The sequence below is a fragment of the Gymnodraco acuticeps genome, unplaced genomic scaffold, assembly GCF_902827175.1.
Source record: "Gymnodraco acuticeps unplaced genomic scaffold, fGymAcu1.1, whole genome shotgun sequence".
Lineage (NCBI taxonomy): Eukaryota > Metazoa > Chordata > Actinopteri > Perciformes > Bathydraconidae > Gymnodraco > Gymnodraco acuticeps.
In genome coordinates, this window is record NW_022990685.1 from 505,393 (window position 1) to 529,146 (window position 23,754).

At 40.3% G+C, this 23,754-nt stretch overlaps 1 protein-coding gene across 5 annotated transcripts in view; it reads left to right on the forward strand.

Moving 5' to 3' along the window:
* LOC117555391 (GRAM domain-containing protein 2B) overlaps window positions 1-23,754 on the forward strand; it is a 55,232-nt gene that overhangs the window by 13,576 nt on the left and 17,902 nt on the right. For 4 of the 5 annotated variants that reach the window (XM_034230293.1, XM_034230292.1, XM_034230291.1 and 1 more), the window contains exons 2-8: window positions 863-967; window positions 1,518-1,605; window positions 1,979-2,048; window positions 3,210-3,313; window positions 17,090-17,185; window positions 17,321-17,392; window positions 22,944-23,055. In XM_034230293.1, the coding sequence (XP_034086184.1) occupies window positions 863-967; window positions 1,518-1,605; window positions 1,979-2,048; window positions 3,210-3,313; window positions 17,090-17,185; window positions 17,321-17,392; window positions 22,944-23,055 (647 nt within the window). Of the gene's footprint in view, window positions 1-862; window positions 968-1,517; window positions 1,606-1,978; window positions 2,049-3,209; window positions 3,314-17,089; window positions 17,186-17,320; window positions 17,393-19,456; window positions 19,556-22,943; window positions 23,056-23,754 lie in introns of all 5 variants that reach the window. The other variant, XM_034230295.1, reaches the window with a different exon arrangement.

Sequence of the window (23,754 nt, forward strand, 5' to 3'; positions counted from 1 at the left end):
TTTGCTCTCAGCAGCAATACCCTTTTAAACTGTAATGGCAATTTGAACTGTTCCAATGTCCTATTCTTTTATTGCCATTACTTCACAGGAGGGTTGAGTGATCCAGACGCAGACACAAACAGATTCATTTCCGGTCTTTTGCTGCAATTTAGAATGATGTTTTATTTAGTGTTTACATACCAAGGTTTAATTTACAGTCAATAGTTGTGGTATGAGCATCTGGTGGGCTGGTGGAATCGGTGTGCTCTTCCTCCTGTGTCCTCGTCCTTTCCTGTCACCTGTGACCCCTTTTATACACCCTGTGCAGCTAAACCCTGCCACCAAGTGTTCAAAATAGTATTGCACTATAAATATAAATAAAGTAAACTGAGATGCCAACAACACCCATAAAATGGCTCCTACATAAACAATTTGCACATTCTTCCTTTAACTTCATATTTTATATAGGTATTTTACATACGCTTTTTATGTTATATAAATTATTATTAATTTATTTTGTATTGCACATTCTTACTTTAACTTCTCGTGATTATTATATATATTATACATTGTATACATTTGATTTCAACTTCTCATGTTAATATAAATATCTTTGTTTAATTTTCTCACTTTAAAATATTTGTTTCTGTTTTATTTAGATGATTCTTAATTAAGGGCAACAATCCTGAAACCCATTTCCCCTGGCATAAATAAAGTACTCTGATTAAGTGAAGTTAAAGGGAATTCATATTAAACCATTGTTGCTGAGTACAGTATTCATTCCTCTCTAATCTTCAATGTAGCACCTGCCTGATGCTGCTATATGAAGTGTCTCTGGTCATTTTGTCGTGATGTCCGAATGTTGCTTTCTTGCTGTGTGTAGTTCAGATGTAGAAAACATGGAGGAGCGGCAGAGATTTGAGAAGATGCAGGCCGTGGACCCGGAGCAACAAGAGCTGTCAGGCAGGAGGAAACACGCATTAGTCAGGTGAAGCACATTTAGTGGAAAACTAACCTGAGTCTGGAGCTGTTACTGTAAGTCAAAAATAAAATTGCACGTAGCTGCTCAATATTTCCAGTTTACAGAACTTCACACCGGCATTTATTCTTTCTTTCTTTTTATTTGCCCAACAAATCCAACAAAGGAGCCGTTAGAAGTGAAATAGTTTGTTCTCGTTTCCCCTCTAAAATGCTCTTACAAATATGTATTTTTTCAACATAATATACATTTTGAATTTAAGATATGGACATAAAATAGTGCTGAGGGTAGAAAACGGTTAAGAAATCTATCTAAAAAAATATAATAAAATATAATATATAATGTGTTGGAGAGGTCGTGCAGCTTGGAAAATGTAATGAGCGTTATGGAATAAAGATATTTGATATGTTATTTGTATGTAATTTCCCTTGGTGACCTGTTATAAATACTGTCATAAGTACATTAGAGTACAAAGGGCCTCAGACCAGTCATGTAAGGTGCAATATAATGTAATATAATATTATGCAATGTAAATCCTCCTTCTGTGCTGATCTGTCAGATCAAAGACCTTCGACCACTCTCTGCTGACTCAGGTCCAGACAGAAGCAGACCCGAAGATCGAGAGGAAGAAGTCTCACTACAGCCAGGTGAGCGCTCCGTGTTTTAAAACAGCTGTGAACATTACAGCACGGCAACAATCTCATCCAGCCGGGGGACGTCAGCTACCATTTCTGATTAGCTGTTTTGCTTACTGTGGGATTCATTATTGTAATATACCAGAATCTTTGTCAACCTTACCTTATTTAAAGTGATATTAATATCACTTTAAATCATATATTGTGTTTATTCTTGAAATGATTCTCAATGTGTTTTTCAATTATCAATCAAAATATCAAACTAAATCTACTTTATTGCAGCTTTTGAAATATAATCAATATTCACATTGTGCAGCTTTCCAATGTTCAAGCTTCACTCTGCATTATGCATAATGTGTGTGTGCGTGTGTGTGTTGTGTTTCAGATTTCGAAAAGCAATTGCCAGTACCATAAAATATTTAAGGAGATCAGCAAAGAGGAACTGCTCAGACAGAGTAAGTCATTAATGATCACAACTTTCCGCTCCACCTTAAATACTGGATGAGAGATTAGATAGTCTGATACCTCTTAGCTTTTTATTAATTAGGTGATGAGTAGTATTTAGTGGTTTCTATTAAAAAATAAAAAATATTCATAACTATGTTTTCATTCATGACTATGTTTTCATTATACTATAATTAGTTGAAACTAAGAATTTTCTTTTCATTAGCCTAAAATAGAGAAGTGCAGTGATGATGTATATAGTCCACCCTGGAAGTTAGCATCGCACGGGCTCCCTAGACAAAAAGCAATGGGAATTCCCCATTGGATTTTTCTGACATGCTTATAAAACTCTGGTATCATCAACATGAGCATGAATTTATTGGCTTCTAAAGTAGTGTAATGCTAGGATGGCCTCAGCGTGGTGAAGGAAAGATACCACAGCATTTTGTACTGCAACCTGCAATACCAAATTCCGCCACGTCCTTCTCACTGTCCTTTCGAAGCATCGGTTTGCATTTTAAAGTCCTTCTTTAACAACATTGAGCAAGGTATATGTACACTGAATAACATGTTGGCATTTGTAATTGTTCATCCTATCAATACTGGCCACAAAGAGATACAAGTTATTTTAGTGTAGGACACAATCTCCAGTGCCCGTCCTTTGAAATTCAATAATACATCAGGCTGAAGTTAATATAATGCTGCAACAAATGACGGGGATATCTTCCTAAAGGGAATGTCGTTTTGGTACTAAAGTACACACGTTGTGTTACTGTCCCTTTGCAAGGAAACGCTGATGAAGCACAAAAAGAGATTTGTATGCCATACAGTATGCGCTTTCCTGTTTCAGCTTCAACTGAACTTGATTGTGTATTCTGTCACTGAGTGATTACTGGTATTTTTTTGAAAGGTGATCTCTTGGCAGGCCAGTACAGACAAAAGGAATAATATAGTTAACAAAAACTATTTGAATGTACAATATTGTTTTAAAAAATGTAAAAACTCTTAAATGCTCATAACAGATACAGAACTAACATCCAGATCAGTATCTATTGTAATCAAGTAACGGTTAATGCATCGACTTCTTTTTCCTTATTGTTTTTACAGAAATGACAGGAACTAAAAACGTAGTGTTCCCCTCAGTATGCTGATGCTGTTTACCTGTTTTTCAGGTTACACATGTGCTCTGCAGAAAGACATCCTCTACCAGGGACGGATGTTTGTCTCTGACCATTGGATCTGCTTTCACTCCAAGGTGTTTGGCAAAGACACAAAGGTACCGAGAACTACCCTACTGTTCCTGCAAAGTACTTTTTCCTTCATGTCAGAAAATATTGCTGTGGATAAATGTTCTGAGTATTTCCATCCCAGAGGTCTTTCACAATTGCGTCTCTTGTTTCCACTTCAGCATCCCAAACAGATATGTGACAGTGTTACAGATGATCTGTGCTATGCTTATTTAATAATGAATAATACAGTTGAAGTTATGTGAAGTGAATAGTGAGGTGCCAATTGTAGCATGAATTGATCAATTATTTATATTCACCTGGGGAAGCCTCACAGGAAACACAAATAGAATCATAATGACTACAAAAGACACAGAATGACTAAACAAAGGAAACAAATAATTAAAGAAGCACATCATGAATATAAACAACTACAAAAATACATAAAATGACCACAAACAGCTTAGAAATACACAACTAGACATAAAACAGGTGGAAACAGACACAAAATGACTTAAACAGGGACAGAAAAACAACTACAAAGATACACAAAATAAATGGATGGACGTGGAAAAACAACATAAAACAGGTAGAAAGAGACACAAAATGACTATAAGGGAACAGAAAACCACTACAAATAGACAAAGGTGACCAATAAGATCAACAAAACAACTACAAAGAGACATAAAATGACTACAGATAGGCACAAAACACAACTAGACATAAGCAGGTAGAAAGAGACCCTAGGCCTGGGGCCTATACTACGAATCAAGATTTTCGTTTAGCAAGCTAAGCTTCAGGGATTTCCGGTCCGACGAAGCTGGTTCACTTTTTAGCGAGCTAGATAACTTATTCTGAACGGCTAGCCTGCGCCGGAGCAGGATAGGTTCAGGATAAGAGATCAACTGTGAGGAGTTCTTCTTCTTCTTTGCTTTAATGGCGAATCGCTTCCACTTGGAGCATATCGCCACTATACTGTTGATTTATTTAATGTATAAACTGCCCATATTGTTCATGAAGAACAGTGTTCACCTAAGCCTGCACATTGATTTTATTTTTCATTGAATGTAACCGTTTCAATAAGGATACATCTATTACAGGTTGAGGTAGAAACCATGGTGGAACAGCTGATAACATAAGTAACCGGATCAAAGTAACATTACGTAGCCTACAGTCCGCGGCACTCTGAGTGCAGATGTGGATGTGTCCCATTATCATTCATATCACATCATAATGTATCATATATTTCCTTATCTGAGTCAGCTGAGCCGTATCGGGCCGTGCAACACTTACAGTGTCACATAGCCTACTGTATGCAGAAGTATTATTTTAAGCAACACATTAAGTTGACGAAACACTCGAGACAAATGTAATTAAAGTCAGATCCACTAGTGTCGTTCACACCTGCCTTGTATAGTCTGGTTGAATCGAACCCTGGTGCGTTTAGCCGCTTGGTGCGGTTCATTTGGGTCGGTGTGAACACAGTCCGAGACCTCTTAAGTGAACTAAACAACCGGACTCTGGTCTGCTAAAATAGGTGGTCTCGGAACGCTTGCTTGCGCACTCTGGAGCGGTTCATTGCTGGTGTGAACGCAGTCCGCACCAAAACATAGGAAGCGTAGTATTTACGTGTCACAAGAACGCGGATGTCTTCAAAATCTTTAGCGAAAGAGTCTTTCAATACCTCCGCGATTGTTTAGTTAAAGAGTGAAGCAGAATGAAGTGTTGAACAGTGTCGTGTAAAGTAAAAATTCTCCGTCAGCTACATAAAAGTAAGAACACCTGTCGTCGGTGAAATGACCCTCCTTACTGCAGAACGTCTCTCATTATATGTGTTATAATGTTTTTTAATGGACGTTGTCTGATTATATAATCATATGTGCGGGCCGCTAATAGGCTTGTTTGAGACAAGCGAGACTTGCGCAGACCTGCGCAATTTCGATCAACGTCTTGCTCGTGCGTTGCATGATGGTTAGTCATTTTGTCCGACTTGCTCTGGAGGCTCGCCTACATGAGACGTTGAAATCTCGCGGGACAAAGACGCCCGCAGCCTTGAGAGCGAGGCGCGGCGAGGCGGCGCAGTTCCTCTCCACGGGCTGCGGAAGCAAAATGCTTGATGGGAAACGACTCGCTGGTATCTCGAGCTGAGCGCTCATTGGTGGTTTTTACCCCGTGCTGCTGATGAAACTCTCCAATTGGCTCGGCAAAGGTTTGTTGTTGTTTTGTGTCCGTTTTACGTCGCCACTTCCATTCACATTTTTCATCATTGTTCCACAATATTTATCATCATTAAATTAATATCCATATATTTTATACTATACTTGCACTACTTACCGTTTTCATACTTTATATATCTTAGCACATTCATACACACTGTTCATACTGCTCTCAGGCTGCTGTGTATATCTAGTGTATTCATACCCCTCACTGTTTATTCATCATTCAATTCATTCTATATTTTATTCTGTTTATTGTGTACATTACTTTTCACTTTACTGCTTGTTGCACCTGGTTAGAAGCTAAACTGCATTTCGTTGTCTCAGTACCTGTAATATGTGCAATAACAATAAAGTTGAATCTAATCTTGAGCAGGAACAAATGTATTTACTTAGTACATATCTGACATTAACGATTAAACACATGTGTGCATTCTTTATAAATGCAAACCGAGTCAAGCCGACTCCGGAGGTGGCGGTATGCACCTTAAAGTTGTTTGCAATCCGCCAAAAAACCGAGAGAAGAAGAAGAAGAAGACGAAGACGAAGCCGACTCCGAGCTGTCCGACTTCAGGCGAGTTTTTTGAGACCTCCCCCGGCTGCGATCGGCTATTCTCGTCTACTTTCGAGGCGAGCCGAAACGTGTCCCAAACAAGCCAGGTGTCTGTTGATCTCCAGGTTAACAGCAGCATGAGAATAACCTGCCGAAAGTGCCGATGCTCCATGGCGGAGGTTCCGGTAGAAATTGCCGGGATTTGCGTTTTTGTCTGACCAATGGTTGAATTGCATTTCCGTGCACATGACTTGTGTTTAAAGTTTATAGTCCGTTTGAGTTTTGCCATTGTGAAGGTGTGAACGCAAACCGAACCTTCTGAAAAATGAAACAATGTAACAAACTGTGGTCTGGTGTGCACCAGAAAACGGACTATTGTGTGAATCATAGACTGTATATATAATGTGAATGCACACGGGGCAGCAGTGATATCATAAACCTGTTAATGTACGAATTCAAACACTTTTTCTTTTGCGAGCTGTATTCAACTTGCAGGTGTAGCTATGTGGCTTTGATCCTGGATTAAGTGTTTAAGTCATGGATGTTTAAAGTTTAACTTCTTCATATTTGACTAATATTAAAGTTAACTTTTCATTCGGAAGTATGACGCTGCGCTGTCAGTATGCTTGTCCATGTTTGTGATTGGTCGAATGCTCCAAATACCACCCCTTTCATGTGAACGCGCACCTAACTAGATAGGACACGGCTGGCTTGAGCGATCCACTTGATAACCCGCATCGTAGGACCGCTTAGCGAGATAGCGCATATGTTTTGGATTAAGTCAACCGGATAACTCAAACATATCCAGGTTAGGTTGAACCAGCTTCGTAGTACAGGCCTCTGGTAATGACTATCGAGGGACAGAAAACAACTACACACAAAGTGACTACAGGGAGACATAAAACAACTATAAAAAAACATAAAACAACAACAAAGAGATAGAAAGTGACCATTAAGATACAACTACTAAAATACATAAAACAACAAAAGGAGGCTGTGAGCGTTTCGAGCTCACACTCGGTTTAAAAACGACAGAAGGAGAGGGATAGGATCAAAACAAAACAGTTGTATTCCCCAAAAGTCATGCACTAGGCCAGAGGTGCCCAGTAGCTATACGCAGGGGTGCCCAACCAGTCGATCGCGATCGACCGGTCGATCGCGGGGAGATTCCCAGTCGATCGCGAGATGTGTCTAAAAATAGAACAACAATATTCAGTTTTATCGTTAATATCCTATAACATAATCTTCCTGTGCCAGAATAATGCACTTGAACGCATCAAAGCTTTGTGATTGGCCGGCGTGACCCCATGTGTCGTGGCGTGGCTTGTGGGCACCAGGGTGGGCACTAGTTCGCTGACGTTGTCCGTGTCAACAGGAGTGACAGTCGCACACACACAAGACCGCAATGGCAGAAGCAAAAAAGCCCCAAATATATCATTTTCACTCCGAGTGGGAGGATGATTATTTTTGTATCTATTCCAATTCAAAGTCCATCTGTCTCATCTGCAATGCGAGCGTGGCTTTATCGAAGAAGGGTAATTTAGGAGCGGCATTTCAAAACAGTGCACAAACGCTACGAGACGGAATTCCCTCCTAATTCTGCCCTACGCTCCCAAAAGGGGAGGGGCCTGAAAGCACAGCTAAATGCACAGCTAAATGCACAGCAGTCCATTTTCACCAGGCCCAACAACAAGAGCAAGGCTGCTACCATAGCATCTTATCGCGTCAGTCACGTTCTTGAGAAACACATGAAGTCTTTCAAAGACGGCGAAGTTGTGAAAGAAGCATTCCTGGAGGCTGCCAACGCGCTTTTTGGGGGACAGTAAAAATAACAGTAGCATTTCAACAGGTTTTTGAGATAATAAAAACTCAAGTTAGATACCGTTATTAATCAGCTGTAAGTTTTAGTTTGTTTGAACTTATTCATTATAATTATTGTACAAAATGGTATAAGAATGCAAACATTAAGATCTGTTCTGTTTAAATTGATTATAGTCTATCAATTCAGGTTAAGAAACTAGTGTTGCTTGCATCCTATTTTAAAGGCATTTATTTGTATAATCTACTAAAATGCAACAAAAAAAAAGAGTTTGATTCTATTAATTTTGTCTTTTTTATTGCACGTTGGCTGCAGATTCCTGTAGCTTCAGATCTGAGTTGTCTTATTAGTAAGCCTCATTTATACGTTTGTAGCAACACTATTTTTATATAATGGCAAAGAAAGGGTTCAGAGTCTTTTCTTTTTTCCTGTGTCATGTGGCAGCACTGTTCAATGTTTCTTGAAAACATTACCCACTGTAGTATGTGACGTGTGAATAAACTACAACTCTGTATCAACAACACTGTTGTGTAACTTCAGTTAAATACTTGTATGTGTGTAGATTAGAAAGAGGTAAGATAAAGGATCTGCAGTATTTTATGAAGTATTAATCGTACAAAGGTCAGTTTTATACAAGTAGAATAAGTAGTGTGTATTTACCTGGTTGTCAGTAATGGCTACGCCTCTCTATTTGGACTGGTAGATCTCGGCAGACTGGCAACTTTAAAAGTAGCTCTCGGTTCCAAAAAGGTTGGGCACCCCTGAGCTATAGTGATGTTACGTATTGCGCCGAGGCTTCGGAGCGTGTGTCGAGTAATCCCCGAAGCTTTTTGTGAAGCATGTATCGAGGCTTGTATCGTTTTGGGCCAGTGACGTCATCGATGACAAACGAAGCCTCGCTGCCTGTCGATACCACGTGACTGCTTCAGGAAGCGATTCAGATCGGTTGAACCGTTGAACCACAACGCTCATAATACCCATGGATGTATAATAAGAAGAACCATATTACCCCTCCTGTACCTGGGCCCGGTGACATGATGGAATCAAGAGAGCTCAGACCCTCACTTATATAGAGGTCGGAACATGTCATAAGTAGGCTATGAATAGATACACGCATAAATAAATGTAGGAATAAAAACATGAATAAATACAGGAATAAATATGGTCCAGTGTTTTCAGTGAGATTTAGTGTGTGTGCTGTGGCTCAGCTGGAAAGCAGTTGACTCATGAGCGCAGGGTCCCTGGTTCAGCGAATGGTCAATACGTCTTTTTTGTTGTTTATAAAAGCTACAGCTAAATTAGATAATGTAGTTAATAAATGTATTCTTTGATATGGTTTAGCCTTTCTCAGGCTACAACATGGTTAAGTTTATGAAGGAATGCAAATCCCTCTTTGCAATGTTTACCAGCCTCCTTAGGCTTTTCAATCACAATCATTAAACTGGAATAAATACAATATTGTTAACATGAAGATATGATTTAATGTTCGTTGTTTCGAGTTATTCTAAGGCTTTACTCAATGGGAACTCGGTATGAGATAGAGCACACTGTTGAGATGTCCAATCAGCCTGTTTTACACACTTTGACTAACAGAGGGTTTGTGTTCAAATGAAGCCCATGATGAAGCCTCATGAGATGAACCCGTTTGCGAACCAATTGGCTGGAAAGCTTCAAAGCTTCATAAGGCTTCATCTCGCCATCACTCCCAGTAGCCTACGTCGACCGCGGGGGCAATGCTGGTAGATCGCGAGTCATTTCATTGAAAAAAAAAAACCCCAGCTCCGTTCAAATAGACAAAACAGGTTTTGATCCCTCCTCCCTTGGCCTCCCTGCCACTTAATTCAGGAGTTTACTTGATTGACAGAAAAAGCGACCTATCGCTTTCCAATCTGTTAACCCAGAATGCAAAGCGATACAAAATCAGTCAAGGGCCGGGAAAACTCAAATTAGCATAGTTAAACAGACAAACAAGAGACAAACAACCAAATGAGTGCAGGACCGAGCAAAAAGCTAAAGACATAGCCTACCACTTCCACCCAGAATGGGAGGAAGAATATTTTGTTGTGATGTCACATTCAAAGGTTATTTGCCTTATTTGTCAACAGTGGCGGCGCCAGGGTATGGCTGGGGTAGGCTACAGCCATACCAAGAAATGGCTTAGCCCTACCTTAGCCCGACCATGAACAATTATGTTAAAGTAAGGATGTTGAGAACACGGATTGCGAAAATCTACCGGTCGTGTCCACAACACACAAACTGATCCTGCTGTAACAACAAGTGCATGTTACTGACGCAATATGGTTGAGACCATTCGGCTTATGCTAGAGGGGTGCAAGGAATAGTCTAAGTAGTGGGGGAGTTTTATACACTAAAGGTGTGAACATTCTCTCGCGTTATAATATCAGCGCAGCCGCGGTCAGAACAAAATGCCTCCGAATGCAATTTGAACAGACCTACAGCCAATCAGAGCAACGAAACGTTGGGTCTGCTGCGTCATGCATTACTGATACGTCACGTTCACAGTGAAAAGTCCCCAAACTCGCACCGAGTAAATTGCAGACAAACAGCAGAACTTCTAGGATTAATTGTATATTTCGGATGGATAGATTTGTTCTTAAACGCCCTCGCATTGAGGTACAAGTCGAACAGGTGCCAGAGTCACACGACCCACCTGAAGAGTGAATAGTGAGTTTTGAATATATTTTTGTAATAATGGGTCATTTGAAAAAGTGTTTTGTATGACAATAGAGACACAGGCCACCTGTTGTGTGCTGTGTCTGTCTCTCTCTGTTTACCTGTGTCTCTGTCTCTCTCCCTCACTCTCCCTCACTCTCACTCTCTCTCCCCCCCTCTCTCTCCTTGTCAATTATATATGCCAACTTTTCTTGTTTCTGCCGCTGCGTAGCCTACCATGTTGTAATAATGTGGAATTAGCAGAATAGGCTATTGTATTGTTTAACTCACACCTGTTGCTCTCGATGTAATTTAGCTGATACAAGGAGACTAATAAAAGCTAGTAAAAGCCTCACGCGTGCGTTTCACTGTCAAGGGGGGTGATATAGCGTGTATGTAATTACATTACAAATACTGACTTGAGCCCCACCACTGTATGGGTTTGGGTTAGCCCTACCATAGATTACCCAACAAAAATACTCTGGCGCCGCCACTATTTGTAAAGCAAGCGTCGCTCTGCCAAAGAAAGGTAACGTGGAGAGGCATTATCGGAGTGTTCACAAGGCATATGACAGCGACTTCCCTCCGAGTAGCGAGTTGAGAAAGGTCATGTATTATTGCTACACAAACATTATCTCGCAGTCTTAGTGTCGCCAACTCGTTTGTAACATGCAAAAAGACAAACAAATATGTCTATGGTCGGCAGTGGCGTGCACAGACATTTATAGGGGCAGGTGCTCAAGAGAAAAAAAAGGGCACCTTCTGAGTCGTCGTGGCGGTCGCGCCGAAATTGTGCGCTCCGAAATTGTGCGCAAAAATTTGCCGGATAATGGCGGATTTTGTTAGTTTCTTTTCGGTTTTTGGTTACTTTATTCGGTGTTAGGGTTATGTTATTTAATTCTTATTTTTGCCTGATTTTACTGATTTATTATCAAAAAATCAATTATTTTAACATTTATTTGTATTATTCTAAATGACTTAGGGGGGTCCAATCTGAAGCTAAGGGGGGGATGAAATCCCCCCCCCCCCGGGATTGACGCCCCTGGTGGAACCGCCGGCTGCCTTAGTAGTGTGAGATTTATTAAAGGCACATCTTGTATGTCGTAATTGCATATATATTTATTTCAATAACCATATGCTGTCTGATGCAGATGCCTATCTAAAACAAATCAAATAGTAGGCTTACCAGCTTCTACACGCTAAAGCAACTGTAGTCAGGGATGCAAACTCATCAGGTATGAAAAAGGTGACAAGGATCCGAGCCCCCCGACCCCACGGAATATCGGCTTTAAAATTAGGAATAACAGGATTTTAGCAGTCAGAGCAACTAAAGCAGCAGGTAATAATAACAGAAACGCCAAAGAGTTACATCTAATAGAAATATATAAAAGCATTTATTTTAATTGTGTAGCAGTCAGTTTATAATTCTGGCAGCACTGTTGAGCATTTTGAAAATGTATTTTCATGCCTCTTAGTATTTTTATAATACTTTTCTTCTTTCACTTGAGGAACATTTTGAATGCAGGACTTTTACTGTAACAGAGTATTCCTACACTCTGGTACTTCTACTTTTACTCAAGTACAAGATCTGAGTACTTCTACTTTTACTCAAGTACAAGATCTGAGTACTTCTACTTTTATTAAGTACAAGATCTGAGTACTTCTACTAAAGTACAAGATCTGAGTACTTCTACTTTTACTCTAGTAGCCTACAATCTCTATACGTATACCACTTCTGTTTATAGCCTATGAAAAAAACTATTAGAAAACGAAGGCTAAAGCTAACGTTAGCAGATAGTGACAATGATATTGCGACAGAAAAACTTTTCAGTTCACATCACGCTCTGCTGCTCTGCTCTGAACACCTGAACGGCCCGTTCTAACAGCTGTTCACCAGCGGCTCAGTCTGTGCCACAGTGACTCCGCACAGTTAACGAACACACCGTAGATAATGTAGCTGACCCTCATCCCGGAGCAGCAGAGTTCAGCCGGCCCGACAGGCAAGAAGACTCGAGCACACAGCTCGCGCTTCATATATTAAAAAATAACACCATGCGCGTCATGATGGCACATAACAGCTCGTGACCGCAGATTATTTCGGCGATTAGATAAAATGTAAATTATATTTGACGCAACTTTAGTTACATTTCCATGACTTTTCCAAAACTTTGGGAAAAATATTGTTTTCCATAACTTTTCCAGGGCCTGGAATTTGCATTTTGAATTTCCATGACTTTTCCAGGTTTTCAATGACCGTACGAACCCTGTATAGTTTAGTTTGGCATCTGATTTAGGGGATTAAACAATACACCCATTGTATTTGTTACCTGATGGTTACTTACTTGGTCGTCACTAGGGCACTTTTAATCGTGTTGCTGCGTGCTGCTGCACCACACACCCGCCGTGGCCTGTCTGACTGACTGAGGCCCATTCCCAAACCGCCCCCTACACCCTACCCCTACACCCTACCACTCCGTTTGCGCGTTCATGCGGAGGGTCCGCCATATTGAGGGCTGTTCCAAAGCAACGAGTGTGGAGGGGGAGTGGGCTATCAAGCCCTCAAACAGCGAGTCTGCAGCGGTGCTGACTTGAGACCGGTCTCTACCTGACCGGAGTCACGCTGTGTGTGTCCGTCAGGAAACACGCTGTTTACAAGTAGTTCCAGCAAACATCCACTGATAAATTGCGATGTTAACAACCTCATGATAACCTCATATGTTTTTAACTTATGATCATACCTGTGTTTTTCTAGAAAAAGGTAAATGTGTGCATTGTATTATAAAGTTGTGTATATTTACAGACCGTTGCAAAAACTAAGAAGCTTATAAACATCAGGTTTACAACTAAAAGAGCTTTGAAACACAATGAAAGATGTTTGGAGTTTTATTTGAGTTATTCATTTAAACTTTTTGTCTAAGAGATCCTGATTTGAAACCGTTGTTACATACAGTTACGGCATTTCCTGTTTCTGCCGGAGAGAGGGGAGGCCGTCCCAAAGCTTGCTGCTGTATTTACTCCCTCCATCTGACAGGAGGGAGCCTCGTTGAGCTGCGAGTGTGGCTACAGACGGAGTTCACTCCATCACGGAGGGGTAGGGTCGAGGGAGTGGTTTGGGATTGGGCCTGACTGTCAGCTCTGCGCGCGCGTTCACTTTGAGAGCAGGGAAGGGAGGGGCTGCGGGGCACGTGTGGGGATGTCTGACAAAATTACAACGCGCATTTGGGGCATTGTTGTATATATTAGAAGCTTTTAATCCAGAATTGATCGATGTTACCATGAGCCACATACAGTACACTGTAACAAATCAATTAAAAAAAACTGTAAAAAACGAACTTTCAAAAGGGCACATTGCTGTCAAGAGGGCAAAACGGGCAGGTGCTCAAGCACTACCTAGAGTCTATGGCCCAATCCCAAACCACTCCCTCGACCCTACCCCTCCGTGATGGAGTGAACTCCGTCTGTAGCCACACTCGCAGCTCAACGAGACTCCCTCCTGTCAGATGGAGGGAGTAAATACAGCAGCAAGCTTTGGGACAGCCTCCCCTCTCTCCGGCAGAAACAGGAAATGCCGTAACTGTGTGTAACAACGGTTTCAAATAAGCATCTCTTAGACAAAAAGTTTAAATGAATAACTCAAATAAAACTCCAAACATCTTTCATTGTGTTTCAAAGCTCTTTTAGTTTTAAACCTGATACCTGATAAGCTTCTTAGTTTTTGCAACGGTCTGTAAATATACACAACTTTATAATAAAATGCACACATTTACCTTTTTCTAGACTAAACACAGGTATGATCCTAAGTTAAAAACATATGAGGTTATCATGAGGTTGTTAACATCGCAATTTATCAGTGGATGTTTGCTGGAACTACTTGTAAACAGCGTGTTTCCTGACGGACACACACAGCGTGACTCCGGTCAGGTAGAGACCGGTCTCAAGTCAGCACCGCTGCAGACTCGCTGTTTGAGGGCTTGATAGTCCACTCCCTCTCTACACTCGTTGCTTTGGAACAGCCCTCAATATGGCGGACCCTCCGCGTGAACGCGCAAACGGAGGGGTAGGGTGTAGGGGTAGGGTGTAGGGGGCGGTTTGGGAATGGGCCTATGTGTGCACGTCTCTGATGGTCGGTGTATTTTTGATCTTTCCAATCGAGACGAGATCTCTCTCTCCCCCGTCTGTGTGCGAGGGGGCGGGGCAGTTTACACACACGCGGCTGCTACATGCAGCAACACACGGCGGAGATGGCGGAGAGAAGCGCTCCAAGGTGTGGTTAAATGTTACCCGTCTTGAGGTGGACAATGCTCGTTGCCAAGAGAGTTCAGCATGTAAGGGCGGTAACACGAGCAATTTGTCTAAACATTTAGCAAAAGTGCTCCACATTCAGACGGAGGAATGCACCGGGTTCGACCAACCTGATCTCACCAGAATGCGTGACTCCACCACGACTCCTTAACACCGCATTGCGTGGTGGAGTCACGCATTCTGCTACATTTACGTGTCGGCACCACGCAAAAAACCCCAATGTAAAGTGAATGAGGCTCTTTTGTCGTGGTGCACACACGCATTTCTACAACGTCCCACAGTGAGCTTTTATTCTATACAACGTTTTTAAAATCTACTTTTTAGCTTGTAGTAACTCACGGGAGGCTTCTTTTATTTTATTTGTATTCATAATCATTTTAATTTTTCGTCAGAATGTAAAAATTACATTAGTTACGATTTTTTGTTCTAAAAAAACAGTGCATTGTGTGTAATACAACTGTGATTTTTATTAAATTAGTTAGTTTTTAAGGAAGGCCAGAGCTTCAGCTGTGTCAAATAGATTGTTCCCTTTAGTTGACGTTATTTAAAAGATAATGATCAATTCCCCTTTATTGTATTACGAGCGTCCATTCCCATTGGATAACAGAGAATTTTACACCCGGAAGTAAGTATTCTCCTTACTGTCGATTGATTTTACAGTGATATCTGCACTACTCATCAACTCAAAAACACCAAATTATCCTTGTTAATTACACAACATTGATTGGTTTAAATTGTGTACAATGCTTTTGTATTTTCCCCCTTCGATTCGGAGAAACGAATATTTGTTCGGAGTTTTTGGATGGCAGAAGACACTACACTACCCAGAATCCTCAGCTATCGTTTGGGACTACACCATGTGCTTAGCTTGGATGTTGGAGTGGCAGTGCGCGAAGTTTACACGGAGCGTCAAAAAGCACCTTGAAATGGAATGAAACCCATCGACGGCACACTATTCAAAACAAGAATCGAACGTGTCCTATCCCCCCCCCCTTAGGTCGCAGGCTCCTCCAACAGTGCAACACAATAAAACAGATACACAGAAAAAATAGTGAAATAGTGCAATAAGAGTCTATATACAGATTGGAATCTTTTTTATTTTGTATTTAACCTTTATTTAACCAGATAAAAGCATTGAGATACAATCTCATTTTCAATGCTGACCTGGCCAAGAAGTTAGCAAAGTCACACATAACACACACATATAAAAGAGAACATAACTAAGAAAACAAAAGACAAAAAAGCAGTCACTACATTGTGAATATGATATATTAGATAAATAATTTATACAAATTATACAAACATGGGTTAATGATTAGAGGTAACAGAGTTACTCTTTATTTTGTTAAAGTTTCAGCTATTCTGTTTACAGTTCGGTCATCAGATTATTTAATACGATTTATTTTGATGTGAAATATTATTTATTTAATTTAATTTGTAAACAATTTGTTAAGTTAATTTAATAATATATGTATTTTTGAATCAAGTATTCATCTGTATTGTCTTCATTGTTAGTTTCCACATGCCTAAAACAACCTCAAGCTAAATCAAAAAGTTGATGGCTAAGAGCGTTTGAGAAATTGTGCAAGGCTTACAGTAATAGTCAGAATAGTCGATTAATCGTTTAATTAATCGATAGATTAATTGCTTATCAAATTAGTCGTTTGTTGCAGCCCTATTGTAGTTATCCCATGAATAAATAAAATGTGTTATTCAGCAACCCTTGCAATATGGGATTTTATTTTTGGTTGGTAGACCTCGGTGAGCTGGTCATTTCAAAAGTAGCTCACCAGCCAAAAAAGTGTGGGCAACCCTGCACTAGGCAAACAACAGAAAAAACACAGAAGTCAGTCCTCCTCTTTATCCTCTATTTCTGGAGGTGTGCGAGTCAGTCCTTCCTCTCAGGACCCAGCCTACTGCAAGAGAGCCCAGAACCAGGTTACCATATGCTTTTATTCAGTGACTGATTACCTGATTCTGGTCAGCTGTCTGGTCTCCGGCCGAGCCACTCCCATCACTCCAGCAGCCGGTGCCCTAACCACACCCCGCGGCCACAGAGGCTAAATCACTATAAAGTCTGTGTGTCTTGCTCCTGTGTAGTCTAGGTGGTTGGGCCCTTTTGCATTGTCTGAAAATCCACCCATAAGTAAACATGAGAAAGAAGAAGTTACTGAGGCACAATATTTACTGGAATCCTCTTTGAGTCCCAGATACGTCTGTTTTTGGGATATCTTGGATATTATGTTGTTTTTGTCTGTTTCAGATCGCCATCCCAGTGATGTCCGTCTCGTGCTTCAAGAAGACCAAGACGGCCATCCTGCTGCCAAACGCACTGGTGATCGGCACCGCCAACGACAGGGTGAGCAGGAAACTCAAACTTTAATCTCAGCGACATTTTATTGCTCACACAGAAACCATTCCTTTAAAATCTAGAATGACAACAAGGTAATCTTCATATATCTGTTCCACATTAAAACTTTGTTTTTTGTTTCAGTACGTCTTCGTGTCCTTTCTGTCCAGAGACAACACCTACAAGTTCTTGATGTCCATTTGTTATCATCTGGAGGTAGGACATGTATTCTCATATGCCGCTAGACTGTATATTTCTCATTAGTCACTTGTTGCCATGCATAAAATACTATTAAATTACTTTTAACAAGGTTTAATTGATTTTTAAATAAAACAAGTTACATTTTACATCAGATCACTCCCACATTGCATTGCATTACTTATTCTTTCAATTGGTAGGATATGGAAAGAGTTGGGACAATGATGTGCATAGACCAGTGGTGCCCAACCAGTCGATCGTGAGATGTGTCTAAAAATAGAACAACAATATTCTGTTTTATCATTAATGTCCTATAACATAATCTTCCTGTGCCAGAATAATGCACTTGAACGCATCAAAGCTTTGTGATTGGCCGGCGTGACCCCATGTGTCGGGGCGTGGCTGGTGGGCAGTGCACTGACGTTGTCCGTGGCAACAGGAGTGACAGTCCGCACACACACATGACCGCAATTATGGCAGAAGCAAAAAAGCCCAAAATATATAATTTTCACTCCGAGTGGGAGGATGATTATTTTGTATCTATTCCAATTCAAAGTCCATCTGTCTCATCTGCAATGCGAGCGTGGCTTTATCGAAGACGGGTAATTTAGGAGCGGAATTTCAAAACAGTGCACAAACGCTACGAGACGGAATTCCCTCCTAATTCTGCCCTACGCTCCCAAAAGGGGAGGGGCCTGAAAGGACAGCTAAATGCACAGCAGTCCATTTTCACCAGGCCCAACAACAACAGCAAGGCTGCTACCAGAGCATCTTATCATGTCAGTCACGTTCTTGCGAAACACATGAAGTCTTTCAAAGACGGCGAAGTTGTGTAAGAAGCATTCCTGGAGGCTGCCGACGCGCTTTTGGGGGACAGTAAAAATAACAGTAGCATTTCAACAGGTTTTTGATATAATAAAAACTCAAGTTAGATACCGTTATTTATCAGCTGTAAGTTTTAGTTTGTTTGAACTTATTCATTATAATTATTGTACACAATGGTATAAGAATGCAAACTTAAATTGATTATAGTCTATTGTCAATTCAGGTTAAGAAACTGTTGCTTGCATCCTATTTTAAAGGCATTTATTTGTATAATCTACTAAAATGCAACAAAAAAAGGGTTTGATTCTATTAATTTTGTCTTTTTTATTGCACTTTGGCAGCAGATTCCTGTGTAGCTTCAGATCTGAGTTGTCGTAAGCGTAATTTATACTTTTGTAGCAACACTATTTTTATATAATGGCAAAGAAAGGGTTCAGAGTCTTTTCTTTTTTTCCTGTGTCATATGTGGCAGCACTGTTCAATGTTTCTTGAAAACATTACCCACTGTAGTATGTGACGTGTGAATAAACTCCAACTCTGTATCAACAACACTGTTGTGTAACTTCAGTTAAATACTTGTATGTGTGTAGATTAGAAAGAGGTAAGATAACTGCAGTATTAATCGTACAAAGGTCCGTTTTATACAAGTAGAAGTGTGTATTTACCTGGTAGTAGGCTGTCAGTAATGGCTACGCCTCTCTATTTGGCCTGGTAGATCTCGCAGACTGGCAACTTTAAAAATAGCTCTCGGTTCAAAAAAGGTTGGGCACCCCTAGCATAGACCAAGAACAGGAAGGTTAATTTCTGAGTTATGCAACAGGCCTTATGTCTCTATAAATACATGTGATTACTTAGTATACCAATATACCTGCAATTAGAATCAAAGCATCTTGTCTCTGTGTCTAAAGATAATGTTTTGTATTTGTCTTAAAAATATATATTTTTACAGAGTTCCAGCTGGTTACCAACCACTCAGCTGATTTAAAAATATTGAGGAATACAGTCAGGTTGACTTAGATTGACAGAGGTTTTAACTCCCTGAAAACTGAAATGTATCCCATAATGTTAAATTCATTTCATTTGATATTTTTGGGACTACAGTTTGAAAACAAGTACAAAGATTGCTGATTGTAGTTCTAGTACACCTTGTGTTCTTTTTTCTATGTCAGTATCAAAGACGGATTACCACTTCATGTATTTGGATATCAACCTAAAACCATGTGTATTACATAAATACTGTAAAATAATTGTGTACAGGAGAAGAGTCCATGCAGCAGCCCCGTCCCCTGCTCAGCTGAGAATAGCTTCAGAGGTCAGAGGTCACCTCGGTCGCCTCGGTCGCCTCGCTTCCCTCTGGTAGGTCAGACACAAGCCCACCAGAGCAGCAGTAGCCACATGATAAATCTAGTTGCAACATATACTGTACATGTATGATGTATTCTGTAAATATGCCTTTACGTTATGATGTTCTTCCCAGTGAATCTGAGAGTTGATACATGAAGGAGGAAGTTGTGTGTATATGTTTTGATTCAAAGGTGAAAATAATACCAGGTAGTGGTGGTAGTTCAACCAATACATATGTTATTTTCATTTTTGTGACTCCATTTCATTCAACTTCCATTAGCTGAAGACTCAAAAGTGATTTAGGTGTAAAATGCTAACATAATCCATGATATATGAAGCAGATCGTAAGGGCAGAGCTGTTGGTGTTGCAATATACTCTGCTGAGAAACTTGCTCAGTCCTTCACTCAATTTCAATTCCAAGGCAATTTGAGTTGCTAGCAGTCCAAATAACTATAGCAAATGCTCCTCTCACTGTTATTGGCTGTTATAGGCCTCCATCGGCCATCATGGATGCAACTACTAGCCTTACTGGATTGTTGTCTATGTTTTCTTCTGAAATCATATTATTGGGTGATTTAAATTGGGACTGGTTGAGTGATAAATCTTCACAGTTTAAGCAGGTTTGTGATTCTTTGAACTTAACTCAGCTTATTGATGGTCCCACTAGAATAAACCCTGCCAAACCCAATAACGATACCCTTAGATAGATGTCATTCTAACAAATGCAGCTCATAAGTACGTGTCTGTTGGTGTTTTTCCTAATGATATCAGTGACCATTGCACTATTGCTTGCGTTAGGAGCACTAAGTTGCCCAAAGCCAAGGGCCTTATCGTGCTCAGGCGCTGCTTCAAACACTTCTCTGAGCAGGCTTTCCTACACGATCTGATGGAGGTTAAATGGCACTTCATAGCGTTAATTCCATCTGTCGATGTTGCCGTCCAATTTTTTATTGATAACTTTTTATCGATTATTAATAGACATGCCCCCCTTAGAAAATTCAGAGTTAAGAATAGGAACACTCCATGGTTTACTAGATAATTATCTGATCTAATTCATGATCGAAATAAGCAATGGTCCTTAGCTAGAAAGTCTAACACTAGTGATGACTGGCTTCTTTTTCGTGTCCTCAGAAATAAATGTTCAGCCCTTATTAAAAAAGCTAAAGCTGATTACTATCTGAGCTTAACCACTGATTGTTTTAATGACCATTCTAAATTTTGGAAAACAATTAAATCACTTCAGAACAAGAAGGTTTCTAGTTTCCCACAAAAACTGAAGGTCAGTGATTCTTTTATTTCAGATTCAGATGGTATGTCTAATGCTTTCAATGCTCACTTCAAAAAGGCTAGTCACATCTTTGATGAGCAAAGTCATGACTCTCTAAATGGTCGTACTCACAGCCCTAGTCAAGAGATGAACTCCCCTGTTTTTGATTTAGCTTATTTCACGGTCTCTGAAGTCTTACAGGGTTTGCACACAATTGATCCTAAAAAGTGCCGGGCCTGACGGCCTCGACCCGTTCTTTAAAAAAAATTGCAGCTCAGATTATAGCACAACCAGTAACTGATATTTGTAATCTCTCCCTGTCCACTCACACACTGCCAGCTGTGTGGAAGCAAGCTCTGGTATCGCCCCTCTTGAAAGCTGGTGATCCCACAGAGTTGAATAACTATCGTCCTATCTCAAATCTTTCTGTGTTATCAAAGATTCTTGAGTCCCTAGCTTCTACTCAGATTCAGATCAAAGCACAGTACTGTGACTGCCAGTCTGAAAGTCTTAGACGATATTAAGGCTGCTTTGGATACAACATCTCTTTGTGTTGCATTGTTTATTGACCTAGCCAAAGCATTTGACACTAGATCACCACATTATGTCTAATGTTATGTTGATGTCTCGTTTCGGTCATAATGCCATTTGCTGGTTTCAGAGTTATCTAACCGACCGTACCCAATGTGTCAGGCTGGGTGGTACTGTCTCTGAGCCAGTCACCTTGGAGAAGGGAGTTCCACAGGGCTCTATTTTGGGGCCTTTGCTCTTTTTATTATATGTAAACAATATTTGTAATCAGATGCAATTTTCTACCTATCATATGTATGCTGATGACACTATTGTATACTCATGTGCTCCTTCTCTGGATATGGCCATTTCCAATTTAAAATCTGATTGTATCACGCTGCAGCATGCACTTCTTGATTCCAAACTGCTTTTGAACAGTAAGAAAACCAAAGCAATGCTTTTTGCTCCCAAGTCAGCGTCCTCTTGCCTCTCCATTGACACCCTTGATGGCGTCTCTGTTGAGTTTGTCGATACCTACAAATATCTTGGCTTTTGGTTGGACAGTAATCTGAACTTCAAACACCATATTGAAGTTCTGTCAAAGAAATTGAAATGCACTCTTGGCTTCCTTTACAGACTTAAATGTTGTTTTTCAACTTCACCCCGTAAAAGGTTGGTCTCTCGCTTATTCCTGTCCCAGCTGGACTACGGTGATACGATTTATAGATTTGCCTGTCCCACTGTTTTGGCCAAACTTGACCCACTCTACCATGCTGCACTGCGTTATATATCAAATGCACCCTATAGGACTCATCATTGCAAACTGTATAGCCTAACTGGATGGTCCTCACTTAGTATACGTAGGATGCAGCATTGGCTTTTATTAATGTATAAAGCCATTTTAGGTAAGCTTCCACATATGTGCCAGATTTGCTCCAGTTTGTGACTCTTACAACCTCAGATACAGTCCCTGGATACGGTTCCAGGTTCCTGCTGTGCGGACTGAGGCTGGGAAAAGGAGTCTTTTTTATTATGGTCCTTGGTCTTGGAAGGACCTTCAATCACGCCTTAAACTGACGGCACTTGTCTCAATAGCATGTTTTAAATTGAAGTTGTCTGAAGTCCTTACCAGCAGCTGCTCTTGCAGTAATAAGTAGTGCACATTTCTTACTGTCCTAATGTGCACAATGGAGTGACTGCTTCTTCATCTTTTGTTTTCTTAGTTATGTTCTCTGTATTTTATATGTTTGTGTTATGTATAACGTTGCTGCCTTCTTGGCCAGGTCAGCATTGCAAATGAGATTGTCTCAATGCTTTTATCTGGTTAAATAAAGGTTACAAAAAAAAAAATCCAGAATACAGAGAGAGAACAGCAAGAACATTTGAGACACTATTAATATCCCAAATTGTGATAATTTTTTTCTTTCTGGGGTGGCTTAACTGACTAAAAGGCATCCAAGTGTGTTTGTCTTGTGTGTTTTTTCCTCTCTTCTTCTGCTTTTTGACATCCATCATTTTCTTTCTGCTGACAAACATGAGTACTGTAATTTTGATTTCTGATTCTCAATAAGTGACTTTCCTACTAACCAACATATTTTCCGTGTTTCTGTGGTTTTCTGCAGAGTTTTCCAGGTGAGTTCTGTGATCTGGACGTAGCAGTGAGACAGAGGAGGCAAGAGATGGAGGAGAGCAGCAGCTCCGACTCTCAGACCCCCGACTACGACAAGAGAGCAGGTATCACCAACCGACCAATCAGCAGCAGTGCAGCAGAAAGCTACAAATTATAAGCTCATACTTTCAAAGATCCAATATTGTTACTACTAAAAGTCCAACTCTAACAGGCTCTAAATTAGCAAACACACGTCATACATTAGAATTTCAGCTGGTTGCATTCACATGACAACTATACAGTGGGCATTCAATGCATCCCTCTGTGAAGGGACTGTTTACTTCCTCCTCTCCTCTTTATTTCATTCATCGCTGCAGTAGGCATCGCGGGTTGTTAATTTAATTTGTATTTATTTATTTGACAGGGACAGTGCACATTGATTAACATTTCTGTAAATGCGCCAGAGTTAGCCAACAGGCTATTTTTAATCTGTAGTCCCTGGACAGATGTTGAATGTCATCCTAAAAAAAGATGTCACTTCAAATGACAGGTAAATACAATCAGTAAAACAACATTCAACATAGATGCTTATATTTTGATAAAAGCATATATAAAAAACATAAAAACAAAACAAAAATACATATTCACAAAGCAGACAGATAGCAACAGGTCAAGGCACATGTGTACAGAGCATTGTAAAGTGCAGATTGTGTCAGTGTTGACAGAGCTGACTTTCCACTAACCATGTTTTTAAATTAGATTTGAATAAACTGCTGGTGTTTTGTTCTCTAATCGTTACTGGGATTGAGTTCCACTGTTGTGCA